Source organism: Anastrepha ludens, chromosome 4 (assembly GCF_028408465.1).
Source record: "Anastrepha ludens isolate Willacy chromosome 4, idAnaLude1.1, whole genome shotgun sequence".
NCBI lineage: Eukaryota > Metazoa > Arthropoda > Insecta > Diptera > Tephritidae > Anastrepha > Anastrepha ludens.
The window spans coordinates 108304835-108323315 of NC_071500.1; the positions used below are offsets into that span (position 1 = coordinate 108304835).

General features: G+C 36.8%; 5 protein-coding genes across 6 annotated transcripts in view; 3 read left to right on the forward strand and 2 right to left on the reverse strand.

Moving 5' to 3' along the window:
- Positions 1-4667: 4667 nt before the first annotated feature.
- LOC128860543 (probable DNA mismatch repair protein Msh6) lies at positions 4668-9226 on the reverse strand. Its single transcript, XM_054098132.1, has 12 exons — positions 8632-9226; positions 8272-8577; positions 7986-8198; positions 7732-7926; positions 7541-7675; positions 6542-7477; positions 6173-6469; positions 5683-6087; positions 5434-5611; positions 5221-5372; positions 4994-5149; positions 4668-4927 (listed from the first exon to the last, which is right to left on the reverse strand). The coding sequence occupies exons 1-12, from the start codon at positions 9100-9102 to the stop codon at positions 4793-4795; spliced, it is 3579 nt and encodes a 1192-aa protein (XP_053954107.1). The 5' UTR covers positions 9103-9226; the 3' UTR covers positions 4668-4792.
- A 2064-nt stretch (positions 9227-11290) lies between these two features.
- Positions 11291-13362, forward strand: LOC128860544 (U4/U6 small nuclear ribonucleoprotein Prp31). The gene is made up of 7 exons (XM_054098133.1): positions 11291-11475; positions 11538-11814; positions 11882-12086; positions 12153-12407; positions 12467-12539; positions 12598-12888; positions 12951-13362. Exons 1-7 carry the CDS (start codon positions 11404-11406, stop codon positions 13284-13286), a joined length of 1509 nt encoding a protein of 502 aa, XP_053954108.1. The 5' UTR covers positions 11291-11403; the 3' UTR covers positions 13287-13362.
- Positions 13363-13719: 357 nt separating this feature from the next.
- On the reverse strand, positions 13720-16469 carry LOC128860546 (endoplasmic reticulum-Golgi intermediate compartment protein 3). The gene is made up of 7 exons (XM_054098134.1): positions 16157-16469; positions 15933-16091; positions 15677-15872; positions 15455-15614; positions 15215-15395; positions 13916-14117; positions 13720-13855 (listed from the first exon to the last, which is right to left on the reverse strand). Exons 1-7 carry the CDS (start codon positions 16242-16244, stop codon positions 13720-13722), a joined length of 1122 nt encoding a protein of 373 aa, XP_053954109.1. The 5' UTR covers positions 16245-16469.
- Positions 14305-15056, forward strand: LOC128860547 (reactive oxygen species modulator 1). The gene is made up of 2 exons (XM_054098135.1): positions 14305-14667; positions 14788-15056. Exons 1-2 carry the CDS (start codon positions 14531-14533, stop codon positions 14894-14896), a joined length of 246 nt encoding a protein of 81 aa, XP_053954110.1. The 5' UTR covers positions 14305-14530; the 3' UTR covers positions 14897-15056.
- Positions 16470-17323: 854 nt separating the features above from the next.
- LOC128860548 (BCL2/adenovirus E1B 19 kDa protein-interacting protein 3) overlaps positions 17324-18481 on the forward strand; it is a 42549-nt gene continuing 41391 nt past the window's right edge. The window contains exons 1-2 of one of the 2 annotated variants that reach the window (XM_054098138.1): positions 17324-17710; positions 17782-18087. In XM_054098138.1, the coding sequence (XP_053954113.1) occupies positions 18045-18087 (43 nt within the window). In that variant the 5' untranslated portion in view covers positions 17324-17710; positions 17782-18044. The remainder of the gene's footprint in view (positions 17711-17781; positions 18088-18481) is intronic. The other variant, XM_054098136.1, reaches the window with a different exon arrangement.

The window sequence follows — 18481 nt, forward strand, 5'->3', positions numbered from 1 at the left end:
GTGGGTTCGAATCTCCGTGAAACACTAAAAAGAAGAAAAAGTTTTTCTTTCTAATAGTGGTCGCTCCTCGGTAGGTAATAGCAAACCTCCGAGTTTATTTCTGCCATATAAATATATCTGCCGTTCGGAGTCGGCTTGAAACTGGGTACAGTCCGAGATCCCACTCAACTTTCTGTTTTCGAAGTTACTCTACGAAACGATACGACTCGCAGCACTGGCGACGGAAGCTTTCGGCTGTCGTTGGCAACTCATGCCAAGAAATGTTTGCCTTTAAAGCCCTTATAAGAGACTAGGCCCCATCCATAGCCGACGAAGACCCGCACAACTACGTACATTCTTGTTACTGTAGCAGGTTAAACTGCTACGTATGCACCATACGAACCTCGTACGGACCCCGACGCACCAAGCATACATATATCCAATATTTGAATAAGCTCTGCATGATCTTAACCACCTTTCATACAAACACATTTAAGACACCTCTCTCTCTGGTGATAGAGGCCCTATGCTTCACTAGGGAGTAAGAGGAAAAAATATGTACATCCCTTTGGTCTGTGTCCGTTGACACAGTATACCTCCCGAACTGATCCCTCCTTATATGACCTCATTGCTACTTGGTGGAACGCCAATCCGGACAGGGCTTAGTTAATCTGCTACTACAACAGCAACCCAGCATTTGCACGATCATGACCGTGCGACTTACCTGGTTACCGCAAGCACCTGGATTTATAACTGGTTAGACGCTCCAAAATATTCAGACTGCTTTTTGCTGTTACAAAAATAAAAAAACCCAGTAAACGGACCACATAATACCGCTAGGCAACAATTGATTTATGAACTCTTATAAATATTTTCTACTATAGCACTCAACTACCTACTTACATACGTACTTGTGTATGTAGTTATATATGTACATATGTACACTTGTTACAGAAACTCTACAGACAAAACGAAATGCCGGTAAACCTTAACTCGCAAACACAACTTAACTAACTACAATAAAATAGGAAATATTGAAAATAAAAATGAAATCCTTAAGTAAATATGAATTTCATTTATTGTAACACAACTTACTTACTTACAAACCGAATATGCGCTTTTCATTATTATACATACATACATACATTTGCAACACAAAACAATCAGTCAACTCGAATTCCTATTTTTCTTTGCCGCTTTGCTATGTTAATATTTACAGAGCATACAACGTTTTATATTTGACAATCCTATATCAATGTATGCACATACTGCGTATATGTTTGTACATAAGTATTAGCCCACACATGTGTGTTTATATTTCGGATTTATAAAACTTAAGTATGATGCATACAAATAGTTTGACAATTTTTTTTTTCTAAACAGCTATTCTTGTCAGTGTACTCTTTATTTATTTTACAGACAATATTTTAAGCATTTATTTAATTGTAATATTATTTTACTGTGATAATATTTATTAGCAATGAATGTAAGAATCAATGAGAGAAAATGCTAAATAAAATCAAATAAATAAATACGTATTATTGTAATATTCGAATAAAAGAAGTGCAAGCCGTCGCGCAGAATATTAATAAATGGGAAAATTGCAGTTTCTTTATTTGTGGTAGCACATGCACATATACATACATACAGCTACGGGAAGAGAGAGAGAATAAAAAATAGTTTAAAAAAACTAAAAAACACGCTTTTATTGCTAATCGAACTAAAAAGTAGAAAATAAATTTTAATGACAAAGAGACCTATAATGAAGTAATAGCAAATCGAACGATCAGTCATAGTCAACTACCTCAGAACAGAATTATAACAAAAATTAAGATACAAATAGAGTAATTCAAATTAGAGTTAAAAGCGTGGGATGCATTTTGCTTCACTTTCATAACCCTCTGTACATAGGTAGTTGCCAATAGAATGATTGTAATATTTACTATATCAAGCGTCCCACGCTTTTAACTCTAATTTGAATTGTTCTATTTGTATCTTAATTTTTGTTATAATTCTGTTCTGAGGTAGTTGACTATGACTGATCGTTCGATTTGCTATTACTTCATTATAGGTCTCTTTGTCATTAAAATTTATTTTCTACTTTTTAGTTCGATTAGCAATAAAAGCGTGTTTTTTAGTTTTTTTAAACTATTTTTTATTTTCTACTTTTTAGTTCGATTAGCAAAAAAGCGTGTTTTTTAGTTTCTTTAAACAATTTTTTGTTTATTATGAATGAAAATTATTGTTATCATTGCAGTCAGTGAATAAATGATTCGATATATTCGTGTTATATTTAATTCCTTTCTTATCGACTGTGAGTCTAAAGCTATGCAGTTATCGGCCGTGATAAAGAAGTAATCGGGATGAAGAACTTATTTCGTGGAGGGAGCCTGAGAAACTGATTTACAAGAATAAAAAAAGATTTTTAATTTTACAACCAAATTCACCTTACTTTTTGCCCACAGGTAAAAAAAGAAAATATTAATCCTGGCAATCCTAATAAGGATAATGAAAAACTTTTATCAAATTATTCCATTGTCATCGGTCCTTGATAGGTGTGCAAAATTTCAAGTCGATCAGATGTTTAGAAGCCAGTGAAAATTAAGCTCAAAGATTCCGTTACATACATACATGCATACATACAACCCGACCTAATAAAAGTGTGTTAAAAAGAGTGTCCTCTATACGAATTGACACTTTTTTCAAACTTTTATTTAAATGGCGGGCTGTATTTTGACGCAAAACTGCACTCCTCTGTACCGTTATTACGGCATCTTCTTTTTTTATGATTTTTCTCGTCTTATTTTTTTAATAGTGTTGAATCATTTTTGTTTAAAATCGTTAGTTGTATATTTCTTTTGGTGTATTTCGTTTTCCTTTGTTTAATTAAACTTCGTTTGATTTTGCTAGAAAATACATAAATTTCAGCGGAATTTTCTTGTTAATATATTTCATTTATTTTTTAATTCGTTGCAGTTTCTTTAAATAGATTGGCTTGCATGTATATGTAGTTATTTATTTTTATTATAGCCGATAAATCTATACGACCTTCTAATCGGGGAGCCAGTAGCCGCGAAGCCTTCAACGGATGAAAACATCGACAAAATCAAAGAAATGGCGCTGGAAAACCATAATTTAAGTTCGAGGGAGGTAGCTAGTGACTTTAGCGTGTGTCACGAACCAATCCGCAACATTTTACACCATCAATTGGGCATGAGACACAATAATGCTCGACTCGTTCCAAAGAGTTGAATCTCTTTCAAAAAATTCATCGGAAGAAGGTGGCTGAAGACATGCTTGAGCAAGTGAATTCGGCCCCAACGTTTATCCAGCGCATCATAAGAGGTGGTGAGATGTGGATATATGAGTTTGACATTCAAGGCAGTCAAGAGGCGACTGAATGGCGCTAACACACATAAGCCGAAACCCAAAAAACCATGTCAAAGTCGGTCAAAAGTGAAAGTCATGCTACTCGTTTTCTTTGATTATCATGATGTTGCGCACTCGGAATTCGTTCCAAATGGTTCTATGGTAAATAAAGAATATTATTTGGAAGTTATGCGACGTTTGAGAGAGAATGTGCGTAGGAAACGGCCCAATTTGTGGAAAGAAAACTCATAGATCTTGCACCAAGATAACGCACCGTCTCACAAGGCTCATATTGGGAACAATTCTTTGACCAAAACTCGACAAATATCATCGAACAACCACCGTATTCAACGGAACTTAAAATGCCTCTCCGCGGATGCCACTTTGAGTCGATAGAGGTCATTTGAGTCGATAGAGAATTCGCTGAAGGAGCTGAAGAAGATCTCTTCAAACGCGTTTAAAAGATACTTTGATGACTGGACTAATCGTTGGGATATGTGTGTTGCTTCGAATGGAGCATATTTTGAACACAACAAAAAAATGTTTATGATTAAACAATTATTTTGCGATTTTTTGAACAATTCCCGGTACTTTTTTGACAGAATGTATGATTGACTTACGGCGCCATTTGGAGAAAAGTGTAAATCTTCCGATGGGTTATTAATTTTGTGCCACCTTGTGCATGTCCAAATAGCACGGGAAGTAAGTCGTTGATACGAAATATTTACTATTCGTTCAAATTTGTTGTTTCACCTTTAAGTTGGATCCCTTCTGAAATAACGCCCTTATGCCAACGAATAAAAAAACCCCAAAACATTTTTCGAACGCATTTTCCGGAATTGACTTCACTTTTCGCTGCTTATTCTCTTTTGTGTTTTTCATCAGCTGAGAACCTGTGTCTCGAAGTAGTAATTTGAGCGTTGGAAAAAAAATCAGCCGAAGCCATATCAGTTAAAGGGTTATATGCAGTTAGAAGGCCGAAAAAAAGCGAATTTTCCAGATTTTTTTCTGAGAAAACTTTTAAATTTATTGATCTAAAAATTTGTACACATATTATGTTATCTTTTAACTGTATTTTAAGACTTAGTATTAATAAAAATCTCTATTTGGAACGGAGCTACGGCTGATCTCTCTGAAAAAAAGACGTTTTGTGGTGACCACTATGTCTTTGAACTGGATCCTCTCTGCAAGAGTTTTTGTTCTCGTGAACTATCCCGCTCTTGGTTATAAGAGAGAGTTTTTGTTAGCGGATTATGCCGCCGAATGATGCAAAAGGGTTAAATAAGATAATCTCCGTTATTGTAAAACAAAAAGAACAGTTTTGAGTATGCAACAAAGTGTGGTATGTATGTGTATATATTTTTAAGTAATTGGAAACATGTACAAGATGAATTCAACAAACAAACAAATCATTTCAGCGCAACATTCAGCACAAACGAAGCGCTTAAACACGACAACTCTTTAGCTGCAAAAGTAAATTTTTCATCTCCTTTAAATCACTGCATTTATTGCCAGCACCAGCAACGACTTTAGACAAAATCTTGCGCCGCAAAGCGATAGCCTCTACGCGTTTAGAAAGCTAAAATTTTAAAAATAATAAACATAAATTTTTAGAAAAATAGTTTAGCGTAATCAAAAAGCACACCTCATAGGCACGTTTTATAATTGGCTGCGGCATACCAGCCAGTTTAGCCGCATTGAAGCCATACGACTTGGGACAAGCACCGGCCGTATACTTATATAGGAAAGTTACCGTTTCTTGAGTCGGATCTTCAGTATCCTCATTTTCTACCATGCAAGCCTACAAGCCAACAACAGTAGAAATAGAAAAATTAGCAAATCAATAAGTACGAATATACGAGTATACCTCACCATATGGCCCAATGTGATGCGCGTATCTTTATGGAAGTATTCGATAAGATTGTGGTAGTGTGTGGAGAAAAGTGTACGACTCTTCAAGTCAGCAAGATAGTTGACTACCGACGCTGCTATAGCAGTGCCATCATAGGTGGCAGTACCGCGACCTGTTTTAATTGAAATTTGTTGTAAAATATAACACTATTAAATATATATCTTCCGGCATACCCAGCTCGTCCAGCAGCACTAGACTGTTGACAGTAGCATGCTTCAAAATCAGTGAGGTCTCATTTAATTCCACTAGGAATGTGCTCTGGCCAGCCATGATATCATCTTGTGCACCCAAGCGCGTAAAGATACGGTCGACAAGTGACATGCGGCAATGTGCTGCTGGAACATGCGCGCCCTTGAGCAAAAACACGATATAGATTGGGTATTTAATAACATTTCAAAAGCATTTAATATTCTTCAACTTACAATTTGTGCCATCACCACCAATAAGCCAACTTGCCGCATTAGCGTACTCTTGCCACCCATATTCGGTCCTGTAAGTATTGAGAGCGGTGCTGGTGTTTCACCTGTGCCTAGAGTGATGCCATTTGGTATGAATGTGTCAACAGGTGCGCACGGATGATAGCCTTCTGCAATGTCAACGAATGGCTGCTGGTCGGCATTTTGCTCTTGCAATTCTGGCACACAGATTACTTGCTGCCCGCGTGCGTACTCTGTTAACGAGGCTAAGACATCAAGATTTGCCACACAATCAACACATTGCTTCCAGAGTTCATAGTGATTGGAGAATTTCTCAAATATACGTCTTGCTAAATCTTTTAGTATGGCATCACGTTCCAGCTCAGCGTTTTGCAATTGCTTTACAAGTGACTACAAAATTAAAATTGTAAAGGCGACGAGTTTATTTTTTTCAGTTTATGTAGTAATATCAGTTATGATGGTATTAGTGACCTACCCGTGTTTCATTTGTTGAGAAACGTCGCACTGGCTTGTTACCTTTTCTCTGACCTTCCAATTGGTAGGCTTTGCCCGCCTTCCTAGCTGCATTTTCTGGCACCTCCAACTGGAAGCGATTTTTCTCGCCACCAGGTGTAAGGCGGCACCCAAAGAATTTCTCTTGCTCAGTGAGGTAATCTTTAAATGTAGCGTTTATGCTATTGATTTTCTCCAATACCTCATCGTAATCAGCATCCACACCCTGCTCGGGTGCAATTACGCCAGTCTTTGCACCTGTTTCATGGTCAAAGGCATTCTTTAATAAAAAAATTGAAGGATTATTGTAAAACTATTGACCTTAAGCAGTTGAAGTAGTTTGAAATACTACCTTGAAAAATTCTAATTGTTCTGCCATATCCGGAAAGACGCCGGTTGGCTGCAACTGTGTTAAACGCTTTATGAGTGGTGATTCAAATCCTTCCAAGAGCGTTGGTATTTCCATAAGGGCAGTAAAACCCTTTAGTATGCCGATAAAATTTTGTATTTTTTTCTTATTATATAACTTTTCTTCGAAAAGAATGGCACGCCCATCTGGATGACCTTCTGAGATACGCTTATTGCCGAACAAATGTATCTGCGCCAGATGTCTTTCAAAATCAGGCATTGGCGCCAATAAAGCACGTAAGTCCTGCAACACCATGGCATGTTTAACCAATTCAGTAATAGCTTGCTGTCGTTCCACAATCACATCTAACTCGCAGCTGGGCGAGCAAATCCAATGGTGAAGCAAACGTTTGCCGAATTTTGTACAGCAATTATCCAGCGTAGCTTGTAACGAATACTCTTCCCCGGTGATGCGCAGATTTGCAAGAGTGGTCGCATCGATAACCATGTGTCGGCGACGTGCCGTCTGTTGCTGAGCCAACTGCGGCTTTTCAGCTTTTGTCGACTCATTTAACATGTCTGGTGGCGTGTAAAGGTGATAACGTGCCATTGGTAGCACCTTTTCCTCGAGTTGACAACGCTTTAAATACATAACGCATTGCCCAAGAGCCTTCAATGCTAACTTGCAGTCATCTCGTGGCGTTAAACCTAAATGGTCAGATTCGGATTGCATCGTACGCAACGCCAATGGCCAATTGTCAGCACTATTTTTGCCGTCTGACATTTTTGCGTAATAATTTTCGGCGAATTGTTTCAGCGTCTTCTCTGCGCTGCACACTTTAGACCCATTGGCAGGTAAGGGATCTTTGAGTATGGCTGAAAGCATTGTACGGAAGATCTCTTGTGTACGTTCGGAAAGCGAGCCGCGCTCATAAATAAGCTGTAAGGAGAGGCAGCAATTATTTTACTAATATATTTATTACCAACATTTTTAATTGCGTACCAAGACTGGCATGTGATGCGAAAGCAAAGTTAACAGACGCGAACCATTTTTGTCATCCTCAAATTCGCCAATATAAAAGTCACCGATCGATGTATCCACATAGCAAACTCCATATTTACTACAACTGGATTCGTTCTTTAATTATAATACAAAATAAAAATACTTTGGAAACAATTCAAAGAAGTCACTACCTTTTCAACCACAGCTAACATGTAATTTGGCTGATGATGTGGCGTTATCTGACATTGTGTGCCGAATACCTGGGTGCCACGATTGGATATCTGACAAATCTCACGACGTACTACCTTATCGAACTTTGTGGCTTTTATCTTTTTGCAACGCTCGCTCATCATGTCCGTGGTTTCAGTTTGTTCAACGCGCGCCACCTAAAGCATGAATTTTTTTCGGCTTGAATATACAGAAATTCTTGCATTGTCATATTTACCTTGTAACCACGGTCGACCAGTATACTAGACATCTTGTCAAAACTCACTTCTGGCGAACCGGAATGCGCGAATTCTCCGCGCATATATACAAATCCCAGCTCCTGTACACCTATTTCTGCGTCCATGTGATATAGCTCATAGAATTTGCCAACTTTAAAGAAGAGCACACAGTCATAGTTATCCGATTTTAATATCCACCATTGGCGTACACCCTGAAAAAAGGGTAAAAAAAGATATGCACACATTAAGGTAAAACTGTAAAATTTAGTCTACAATAAAACAAACCGGTGATAACGAATTCAAGTACTTGTCAGGTACATAGAGTGTTGTGGGATCATAGTCTGGATGATCAGGGCGCCTGCCCTGCTTGTCTTTTATATTGTTGGGCTGCAAGAAATCGAGCTTTTGGTGTGGCCAAACTACAGGCTCATCTAATGTGGAAGTGGTGCACACAATCTTCTCATATTTAGCATCATTCTTTGCAGCAGTCTTCGCGTCTGTTATAGTTGCTGAGGCTTGCAATGACGCCAACTTTTCCATAAAACTGCCCTTTTCCAATTTAGGTTTTTTTTGTTTAGGTTCATCACTTTTCTAAAATACTTATTAAAGTAGTCATTGCAAAGATTTTTAAAAGTGTATACTTACTTTCGAAAATGTTTCTTTTGTTACCGACACGTCTTGGTCGTCACTACTATCTTCGTCATCCTCATCACTTGGCTTATAATCAGCTTTATCATCTTCCTTTTTTGCTTTTACTGTTGATTTAATATCTTCTTCATCCTCAGAATCGAATATGCGTTGTCTTTTATTCTTAGAACGTTTAATGGTAATATCCTCATCCTCATCATCATCTAAATCCATTTTAATACTCCGAGAATGGTTGAGGTCTATCTCAAGTTTTCGCTTAGCTGAAGGTTCTTCATCAAAACTGCGCCCATTCTCCAAGTTCTCCTTTCCCATATCTTTGCTTAAATTTTTTGAATCTTCCTCACTGGGTATTCTAGGTATTTTCTTCTTTTCTGCTGTAGCCGGCGAGCGCGAAAAATACTTAAAAAGGGTATTACTCGGCGTGCCGCTACCACCAGCACTACCACTTTTATTTAATTTCTTCGACATTTCTCTTTAAAATTAAACGAATACTATATACCAATCGAAATAAATTTTCTTCCTGCAAAAAACGACGCCAAGTCTTTTGTTTTATTTTTCTCTTTTTTGGCATTGCGCCCGCGCAATTTGTGACATTTGAATTTTTGCACTACAGTGATATCCCGCTAAAACAACTACGACCAATTTAAAGGGTAATCAATTTTGAGGTATCGGATTTTAAATTAAAAATAAAACAACGAATTCAATTTGAAGATTGTTATTTTTGTGTAGAACCATTCACGAAATTTATTTCTTACAAATAATCCCCTTCAAATATTGGCTGTAACTGCGCCGTATTTCGGACATCCGCAAACACCAATTTTAAATAACTCGCTGAAGGGCTTCGGTCGGTATCTCGTGAATAACTTTAGTAATATTAACTTGTAATGTCTCAATCGGAGCTGATGGCCTACAAAGCATTAAGACTTTACATACTCCCCCAAATAAAAGTCCAAAGATGTGACATCACACGATCTTGGTGGCCAATCCACTCTTTTGAGACGACAGATAAATTTCTGACCGAAACGACGTCGCAGTAAATCCATTGTTTCACGGGCGGTACGCCAAATAGCGCCGTCTTGCTGGAATCAAAGCGTTCGCCATTCACTGTTACATTGTCAAAAACCCCCTATTGGAAAAAATACCTCCAATCTGATAACCCTCTATATTTTTCTCTGAATTACATCATTCTATGACAAGGTTTTTATATAATGAGCATTAACAGTAAAAAAAACATTAATTAATTAATTTGAAAAAAATATGTAAAGGAGGATAGAGAAGTGTATCCCCAGCATAAAACTGCAAGCCACTGGGTGCTTACAGTTTTCAAGTAATTTATTGTTAAAATTGTTTAATTTAGCGAAAGGCGGGTGCTGCCAGATACCTAAAAAAGAGCAAAGTTGGTGCAGGTACAATTTTACAGAGACGTTAACTACAGAGCTTTGGTTAATTTGTAGAGTTTCGGCATAAGCCTCCTTTTCGCGCAGGCGACCTTCGGCAGCACTCCGTAGAACTCCGGCTAGGCTATCCACAATATTTTTGCGTGCAACTCCTTTCCACGTGGGCGGCCTTCGGCGGCATTTTAAAAAGATTACCAGTTCAATTAAAATTATTGAGGCACAATAATCCCCATCCCCGTCATCAACACTGAACTAAAATACTTTTTGAAATACATTTTTGCTCATATTTTTATTTTCAAGTGCAGGCAACCGGTAATTCAATATTGTTGTCAATTCCAATTAATTGTTATTCTGGAAATTGGAAAGTGATGATATTAATAATGTGCATTTGCATTGAATTTTCTTTGAAATATTTTGAATAAAAGTAAATATAAAGACAAATAAAAACACGCGTGTGACTGTATATTTTGTGAATTTAAGTTAAAAAAAAAATATGTTATAATGTGCCAAACTATAGTGAAGCTCTCAAAGGCACTTTAAAGTCAAACAACTGCAAAACTATTGTTTTAGGAGGCTGGGATTTGCTATAATGTAACATGGATAATTTTAGGAGAAGGCCGGCCACGCGAAAAAAAGTTCTAAGCAAAAATTCTAAAAATTTACAAAAACACTTCTAGTCGACGCTCCTGTAAAATTCAATTTTATATGTTTATATTTTTGAAAATGTTTCTCAATTCTAAACTAAAGCAAAAAATATTGCAGATTTACAAACTGAACATGTCTGCATCCAAACTTCGTTCTTATTTCAGGTGTCTGGTAGCACCAACTTTTCGCTAAATTGCACAACTTTAACAATTAATTACTTAAAAACTATAAGCTTCCGGAGGGTACGGTTTTCAGTTTTAAGATGGCAATACACCCCTCTATCCTTCCCTTACAACCTTTTTTTGAAAGCATGTTACATTATACTAAATGTTTCCCTTTTCGGAATGTTATGAGTTATAAAGGCTATTCAGAAACCACTCCCTAAGATCTTCAGAAAGTTTCATTAAATAAATCCTTATACTTTGACTAAAATTGTTCATGCGGAATTGTACTAAATCCGATAATGCTTTATTTATACTAAACTAAATGATCATGAATGTGTGTAAATTTGCTATTCATAAATTATTTATTTCTCCACGCGATTAAATTAGAGGTGGCTGGCAGCTCGGTTATATTATGTTTATATTTACACTTTTTCACTGCTGTTACTCAGCTGATTGATTAGTAGCTGTCAAACAACGCATTGTAAACGATTTTATACTTTTTTAGACGTCGTAAATTTCAGTTTTATTAATACTTGAAAATTCTGAAATAGAAACTTGCAAAAATGTCTCTAGCCGATGAACTACTAGCTGATCTCGAGGAAGACAATGACAATGACTTGGATGAGCTGCAAAATGTGAGTACAATAGTTCCAAATGTGTTAAGCTGCAATGGCACAACTGATTTCTTCTTTTGCAGTTGGACGAGGATGAGGAGGAAGCAAAGGCACAAGAAATGACAGAAAAGCTTAAACAACAGGCTAATCTTATGGAAGTTGATGTTCAAGTGCAGTCCGTGCGAGATCTTTGTAAACTGCGAGACTCCGAGCGCCTGCAGTATGTGCTAAAACAAATCGAACAGTACAGCAGCAGACACCGGACCGCTGCAGAGATGCTAGGAAATGTTGAATCGGACCCAGAATATCAACTTATTGTCGAAGCCAATGCGATTGCGGTAGATATTGATAATGAAATTTGTAAGTATTACATACCAAAATATATATCGATCGATATGAGGTTATAACTGTTTTTTGGATATATTAGCAATTATTCATAAATTTACAAAAGAAAAGTATCAAAAACGGTTTCCCGAACTGGATTCCTTAATTGTTGGTGAAATTGAATATTTGTACGCCGTGAAAGAGTTGGGCAATGACCTCGAACAAGTAAAGAATAATGAGAAGTTACAAGCCATTCTAACGCAAGCCACAATTATGATTGTTTCCGTAACAGCTTCGACAACTCAGGGGTAAGAGAAGAAACAAAAACGAAATATAAGTTAAACATTCAGCATAAATTACCCTTTTTCTTTCAGTACTGTACTTACGCCTTTCGAAAAGGCACAAATTGATGAGGCCTGTGAAATGGCAATTGATTTAAATAACTTCAAATTACAAATTTACGAATATGTGGAAAGTCGCATGACCTTTATTGCACCCAATTTGTCGATGATTGTAGGCGCATCGACTGCTGCAAAGCTGTTGGGCATAGCTGGTGGATTAACGAAGCTATCCAAAATGCCTGCTTGTAATGTGCAAGTATTGGGATCTCAGAAGAAGACTTTAGCAGGGTATACATTTCATTTTAGTGATTATACCTATGTCATTGCTAATAAAAAATTATTTACAGCTTCTCAAAAACGCAAATGCTACCCCATACAGGCTATGTTTACTTCTCACAGATTGTGCAAGATACAGCACCGGTGGGTAGAAATGTGTTAGATATTCACTTAGCCAGCTAAAGTCTTTCTAAATTTACAGGATTTGCGTCGCAAAGCAGCGCGCTTAGTTGCCGCCAAGGCAGTACTTGCTGCTCGCGTTGATGCTTGCCACGAAAGTGTACACGGCGAAGTTGGCTTAAAGTTTAAGGAGGATATTGAAAAAAAGTTGGATAAACTGCAAGAACCACCGCCAGTCAAATTTATCAAGCCACTTTCCAAGCCGATTGAGGGCAGCAAGAAAAAACGTGGTGGCAAGCGCGTGCGCAAAATGAAGGAGCGCTATGCGCTCACAGAATTCCGAAAACAAGCGAATCGTATGAACTTCGGTGATGTAAGAAATTGATTTTAGGTTAAAATTAACTTAAAAATTAAAATGAATCGGTTTTTTTGTAGATCGAAGAGGATGCCTACCAGGAGGATCTGGGCTATTCTCGCGGTACCATTGGCAAAACTGGCACAGGTCGCATACGTTTGCCACAAGTAGATGAGAAGACTAAAGTTCGTATTAGCAAAACGCTACAAAAGAATCTGCAGAAGCAACAGGTCTATGGTGGCAGCACTACTGTAAAGCGACAAATTTCCGGTACAGCTTCAAGCGTTGCTTTCACACCACTGCAGGGACTGGAAATCGTAAATCCCCAAGCAGCTGAGATATCGCAAACTGAGAAAAATGCCAAATATTTTTCAAATACGTCTGGTTTCATTTCAGTAGGCAAGCGCACCACATAAAATAATAAAAGAAAAATTATTTTATTAAATATTATATATTGCAATTTTGGCTAAAATAAACTGTATAGCTTTCGAATAGTTAATACATTCATTACATACATATATGTAATATACTCAGCAAGAAATAAGCAAAAAGGAATAGCTTGAAAGAATAAAAGCACAAATCAAATCTGAAATAGAAATTGTCATAGAAAAAATTAAATATTTATATAAAAGCTATGCTTATTACAATGGCGAGATTCTACAGTTAGAATTTGCACCGGAATGTGCACATGAGATACATACATTTACAAACATACATACATGGGTATACACATATAAAAATGTAAAAGCCAAGTTGTAAGTATTTAATAACAATAATCTGCACTCTGATGAATTCTTGTAATTAATTTGAAATGACTGTTGAAAGATAATATGCGCGGAGTGTGTATTGTTAACTCAGTTTGCCTATTTCCAATTTTCGTTGCAGTGCTTCTAATGAATTATTCAGGAAGACTGCAATGATTCCGGCAACTGTAAAAACGCCACCAATTATGGAACAACAATTTGTTGCAAAGTGACCAAAGGACCTGTAATAAAAGGGAGCATATGTAATTTAAATTAATAGTAATCAAAAATTTGCGTGCTACCTTTGCTTCTCCTCGTACTTCACCATCAGTGGCGATAGTTCATAACTGAAGAATATACCTGGCATACCACGCTCCTTGTTGGACAAGTCTTTTTTGTATCGCGTCACCGAAAACTGATTGGTGTGTATGGGCGGGCTGTAGGCTTTCACATACATGGTAGGCACAATTTTTAAATAGTAATTGTACATTTCACTTTTCACAGCTACAATGAAACCATAAAGTGAAAATAAATAACACAACTTAACGTGAATAACCAAAATTATTAACTTCCTCTGCTTATTTTTTTCCGTTAAAAATGCTATGTTTCACTACTAGAGGGCGCTGTTAGGTCTGTCAATTGCATTTGCTTTTCAACATATTCGCTGCCTTTTAACAATACCGATTTTGACATTTACTCCATTAAGAAAAACCCAAACGGCAAAACGCGAAATCGCATGTAATTCGCATGGGAAAAAATTCTAGAAACAGTAAAATCGATCGAAACCAAAGGATATCCTTGCGACTAAAGGAAGTTAAGGACTTTTAGTCTGTAGCATATGTGAAATTAAGCGTTTGTGAATTGAAAAAATAGTAAATACTATATATTGAAAACAAGCACATTATCTCAAAAGTATAATGCCAGCATTGCCTAGCGGAGTTTATGGCCAAGCGCAAGGCCCTTCATGTTTTGATAAAATGAAGACAGGATTCACGATTGGTTTCTGTGTGGGCATGGCAAGTGGAGCGCTCTTTGGCGGCTTTTCTGCTTTGCGGTGAGTAATGTGTCGGAATGTAAAGCTGCTGATGCAACTTTAATTACATAATGGATGTCTCAAATGTGGCACTTTCATTAATGTAATTTAGTAAATTGATTAATTTGTATATTCTTACAGATACGGTTTGCGTGGCCGCGAGCTAATAAACAATGTGGGAAAAGTGATGTTACAAGGTGGAGGCACATTTGGCACTTTTATGGCTATCGGGACAGGCATACGTTGCTAAAAGGAAAAGCGGTTTGGCAAAGCCAACATATTTTCGGATTTTTTTTTCTTCTTAATACTATATTATAGTTAATAATTTTATGAACGTAATTTTACCCTATAAACATAGGTATATTGGATTGTGTGCGCATATCGCCATAATAAATATTTTTGAAAAATTACGTATTTGTATAGTGATAGAATAATTCAATAGCGCGCGAAGGACAATACTTTTCGAATCAAATTATAAAAAAAGAAAGACCGCCCACTATCTTATTTTGTTTATGATTGTTTCACCACCTAACTACTTTTTGAAGTATAGTTTCTTGTTTTTACTTACATTTATCTGACTTAACGTGCAGTCCATCGAGCGGATGTGTCTTTGCGAACTCAATTTTGTCGCCAAAGGACAAGTGGTTAATTGTGTGGTCCAGTTTCACGTCGGTAAATTGGAAGTCATGTATATGAAAATTGCGTATGGAGAAACTGTTGCCAGGCGCTATGTGAAAACTACCGGCCATCTGAAATGGATTAATTTTTAGAGAGCACATCAACCGTTTTTATTTTCTTGCTTTCACACCCTATTGACTTCTAAATGCCCCTGCACTCGACAGCCCTCCTTAAACGCATCTGTATCACTGTGCTTGAATTGGTCTTTACATTGCTCGATTTTATCCAATTGCACATTCCATTTGCGTTGACGATAAGCATCTAAAACCTCTTCACAGGTGTTGCAGCACCTACAATCAAAAAAACAAAACTGAATAACATAAATAATTCAAGCACATACTTATGAACGCACTGTGTGCTATTATATTCAGCACCATAGCAGCTACCGCAAGTGGCATTTTTGTTTGAGGGCGATACAGCAACAATTTCTTTTATTGGCTCGGTTTCTTTCAAGGGATTACCCTGTAAATCCAAACGATGCTTGAATATATCATGATCAACACGCAGATGTTGGTCACCTGAAGAGTCCATTGCGTCTAATGACACATCTGCGACAAAACAGAAAAAACTCAAGTATAATTATTTAAAAAAAAGCAAACGTTACTTACAACTACACGCTAAATTGTGTATTGTTAGATCCAAATTGATGCGCAGCTTGTGATTGCGTGTAGTGTCTACAAACAGCTCTTCATTGAGATTCGGGCGCATATATGCAACACATTCAAGGAAAATCAGTATAACTATGATTGTGGTGCTGATTAAAGTAACTGCAATGTGTATTAAAATACAAATTAGTAATCATTATTATCTACAACGCGTCATTTTTCATTACCTGCCGCACCACTCACGGTGCGAACGCTAAAATCCTCAAGTGTACGTGGATATGCATCCAACCGGCGGAGCACATCCGCGATTTTCATCTTTCACCGTCGTTCCAACGCTGCGTAATGCTATACAACTTCTAAATCGCGAAATCCTGCTTCTATTGGCGGGCTTCAGTTTGTAATAACCTGCGATTTTCCTAAAGATTTGTCACATTAAGCATTTTTAAGTAGTGAAATAGGCAGAATAAAATTGCTGCGCTGGATTAAAAAACTGCACGTTTGTTATTTTGCTCGTTGTTTCATCTGCCAATTCACTGTTTTGTAGATCTGTATGTATATTTACGAATGTCATTAGAAAGAGAATAAAAAGGGTTGTATTTTTGGATCCCTATTTCAAAATTAAACCAAATTTTCCAAATTTATTTGTGAACATTCTTGTAATAGTCTAAAACTATCGCATTTATTACCCAAAAGCCATCATATACCTATATTAAATTAGTTGTGTTTTAGCGTAATCACTCAATGGTAATATTGTTTTCTTCGAGTGAAATTTCGTTACCCTTATACCAAAGAATTTATTGTATACGGTAAACAGAATATGGAAGGTGATGCCGTCCGAAAACCCCCATTTAATTTTTGCCTTCTAGAAAATCTAAGAGGCATACACTTCCAAAAAGGCAATGTCAAATCTTTCGTACCGCTCAAGGCAAACCTGTTAAAGGTGGTGTTGGTAAACCAGCTGATTTGTTCTTTTTCTTTCGCCGTGTCCATGTGGCTGTCAGCTCATAATGAAACAAGACGAATTCATTATTTGGTTTCTAGTTTCTCAATACTTTACTTTGACAATCAAATGTTCAGAACATTTTTGTTGGTGTAGTGCCACCACTTTTGATGAATGCGCTTTGGCACTGCTCTTATTACGTCACCAGTGTAATACCACCAAATTTAAAATTCAGCCAAAATTTTACATTTTTAGTCATGATTATTATTATTTTATTGATTGAATAATGATTTTTGTTTACACGCGTAAATTTTGTTTTTGCACCAATTTCATTAGGTGACGCCGTGAGTAGTGGTGCCCCCAAGAACCAATTATGTGCCTCCGGTATTCCGCCAATGGGTTTGCTTTTTTATAGTGGCAGCATTTCCGCCAAATGTTGCTCGTTCTTTTCGTAAATCGCTGCTTTGTGTCATTCGTTGTCATTCGTTCACCGCGAACGGTTACATTTTGTGAAAATATCTTTATTTGTCCAGTGAAACTATAGTTCGCACTGAACGCATTTGTTTAAAACGCATTAAGGAAATTATTGGGAATTTACGATACAAAATAGAAAAATTGCAATATAAGCATAACTTTTGTGAAATAATTGCTCCTCGCAAGCGCCTGCTAAGTAAAGGAGAGCAAAGTTTTTCACATTAAAAAATACGGCAGGCGATTAAATGCGATTGTAGATAGTTGAAAAGCAGTTAACCATATAGGAAAAGTTAATTGTTTGAAAATCCAGAGAATTTTTTCACACGCAGTTTAATATAAAATTAGAATAAGTCGCCTTACCCATAAGGTAATTATTTTCGTTTCTTTCTCATTACAATTTTTATTTTGCTAATTGCAATTCCGTTTTTTGTACAAAAGTGGATCTGCGCATATCGCATGATAATAAGCATTCTTTACTTGCTATTAGTTGCCGTAGAAAAGTAACAAGCCCATAAATAACAATATACAATATCGAATATTCTAATATTTAACGAATCAGGAAATTGTACTACGCACACATCCGGCCGTCCGTCGATTGGTGATACATTCATAAATATCGCGAATAAGTAAAGAAGTGAAAATTTAAACCAACTGCAGTACATCTAAACAACTACAAAAAGCAAATTCACATAGCCAACAAGATGACCTCGACACCACCAAAAATGGGTGAAGATTTGCTTGGCGGTGAGTAGTTTCACAATTTTCAATAAATGTATTGATAGGTATTCGTACTTAAAATATGACTTGTGTCTGCACAATAATAGGTGGTGTAAAACTGGTGAAGTAACTTCATGAATTTCACCACGTTAAATAATTGCTGTAAAGAAGCCTCTTAGCAGCCATTTTCATGATATTTCTCGTCATTTTATCTAGCATCGTATTGTATCTACTTTTCCCATAACAACACCTATCGACGTCAATACCATGCATTGTTGTTAGTAGTTTGTGTTGTTTACCTTTTATCGGCTCCAAACCAGCGAGTATTATTCGTGGCCAGCTTTGTTATTGGTATTCTTCATGAAACATGGGTATTCTTTATTTACATATGTATGTGTATACACATTTTTTTAATAACCGA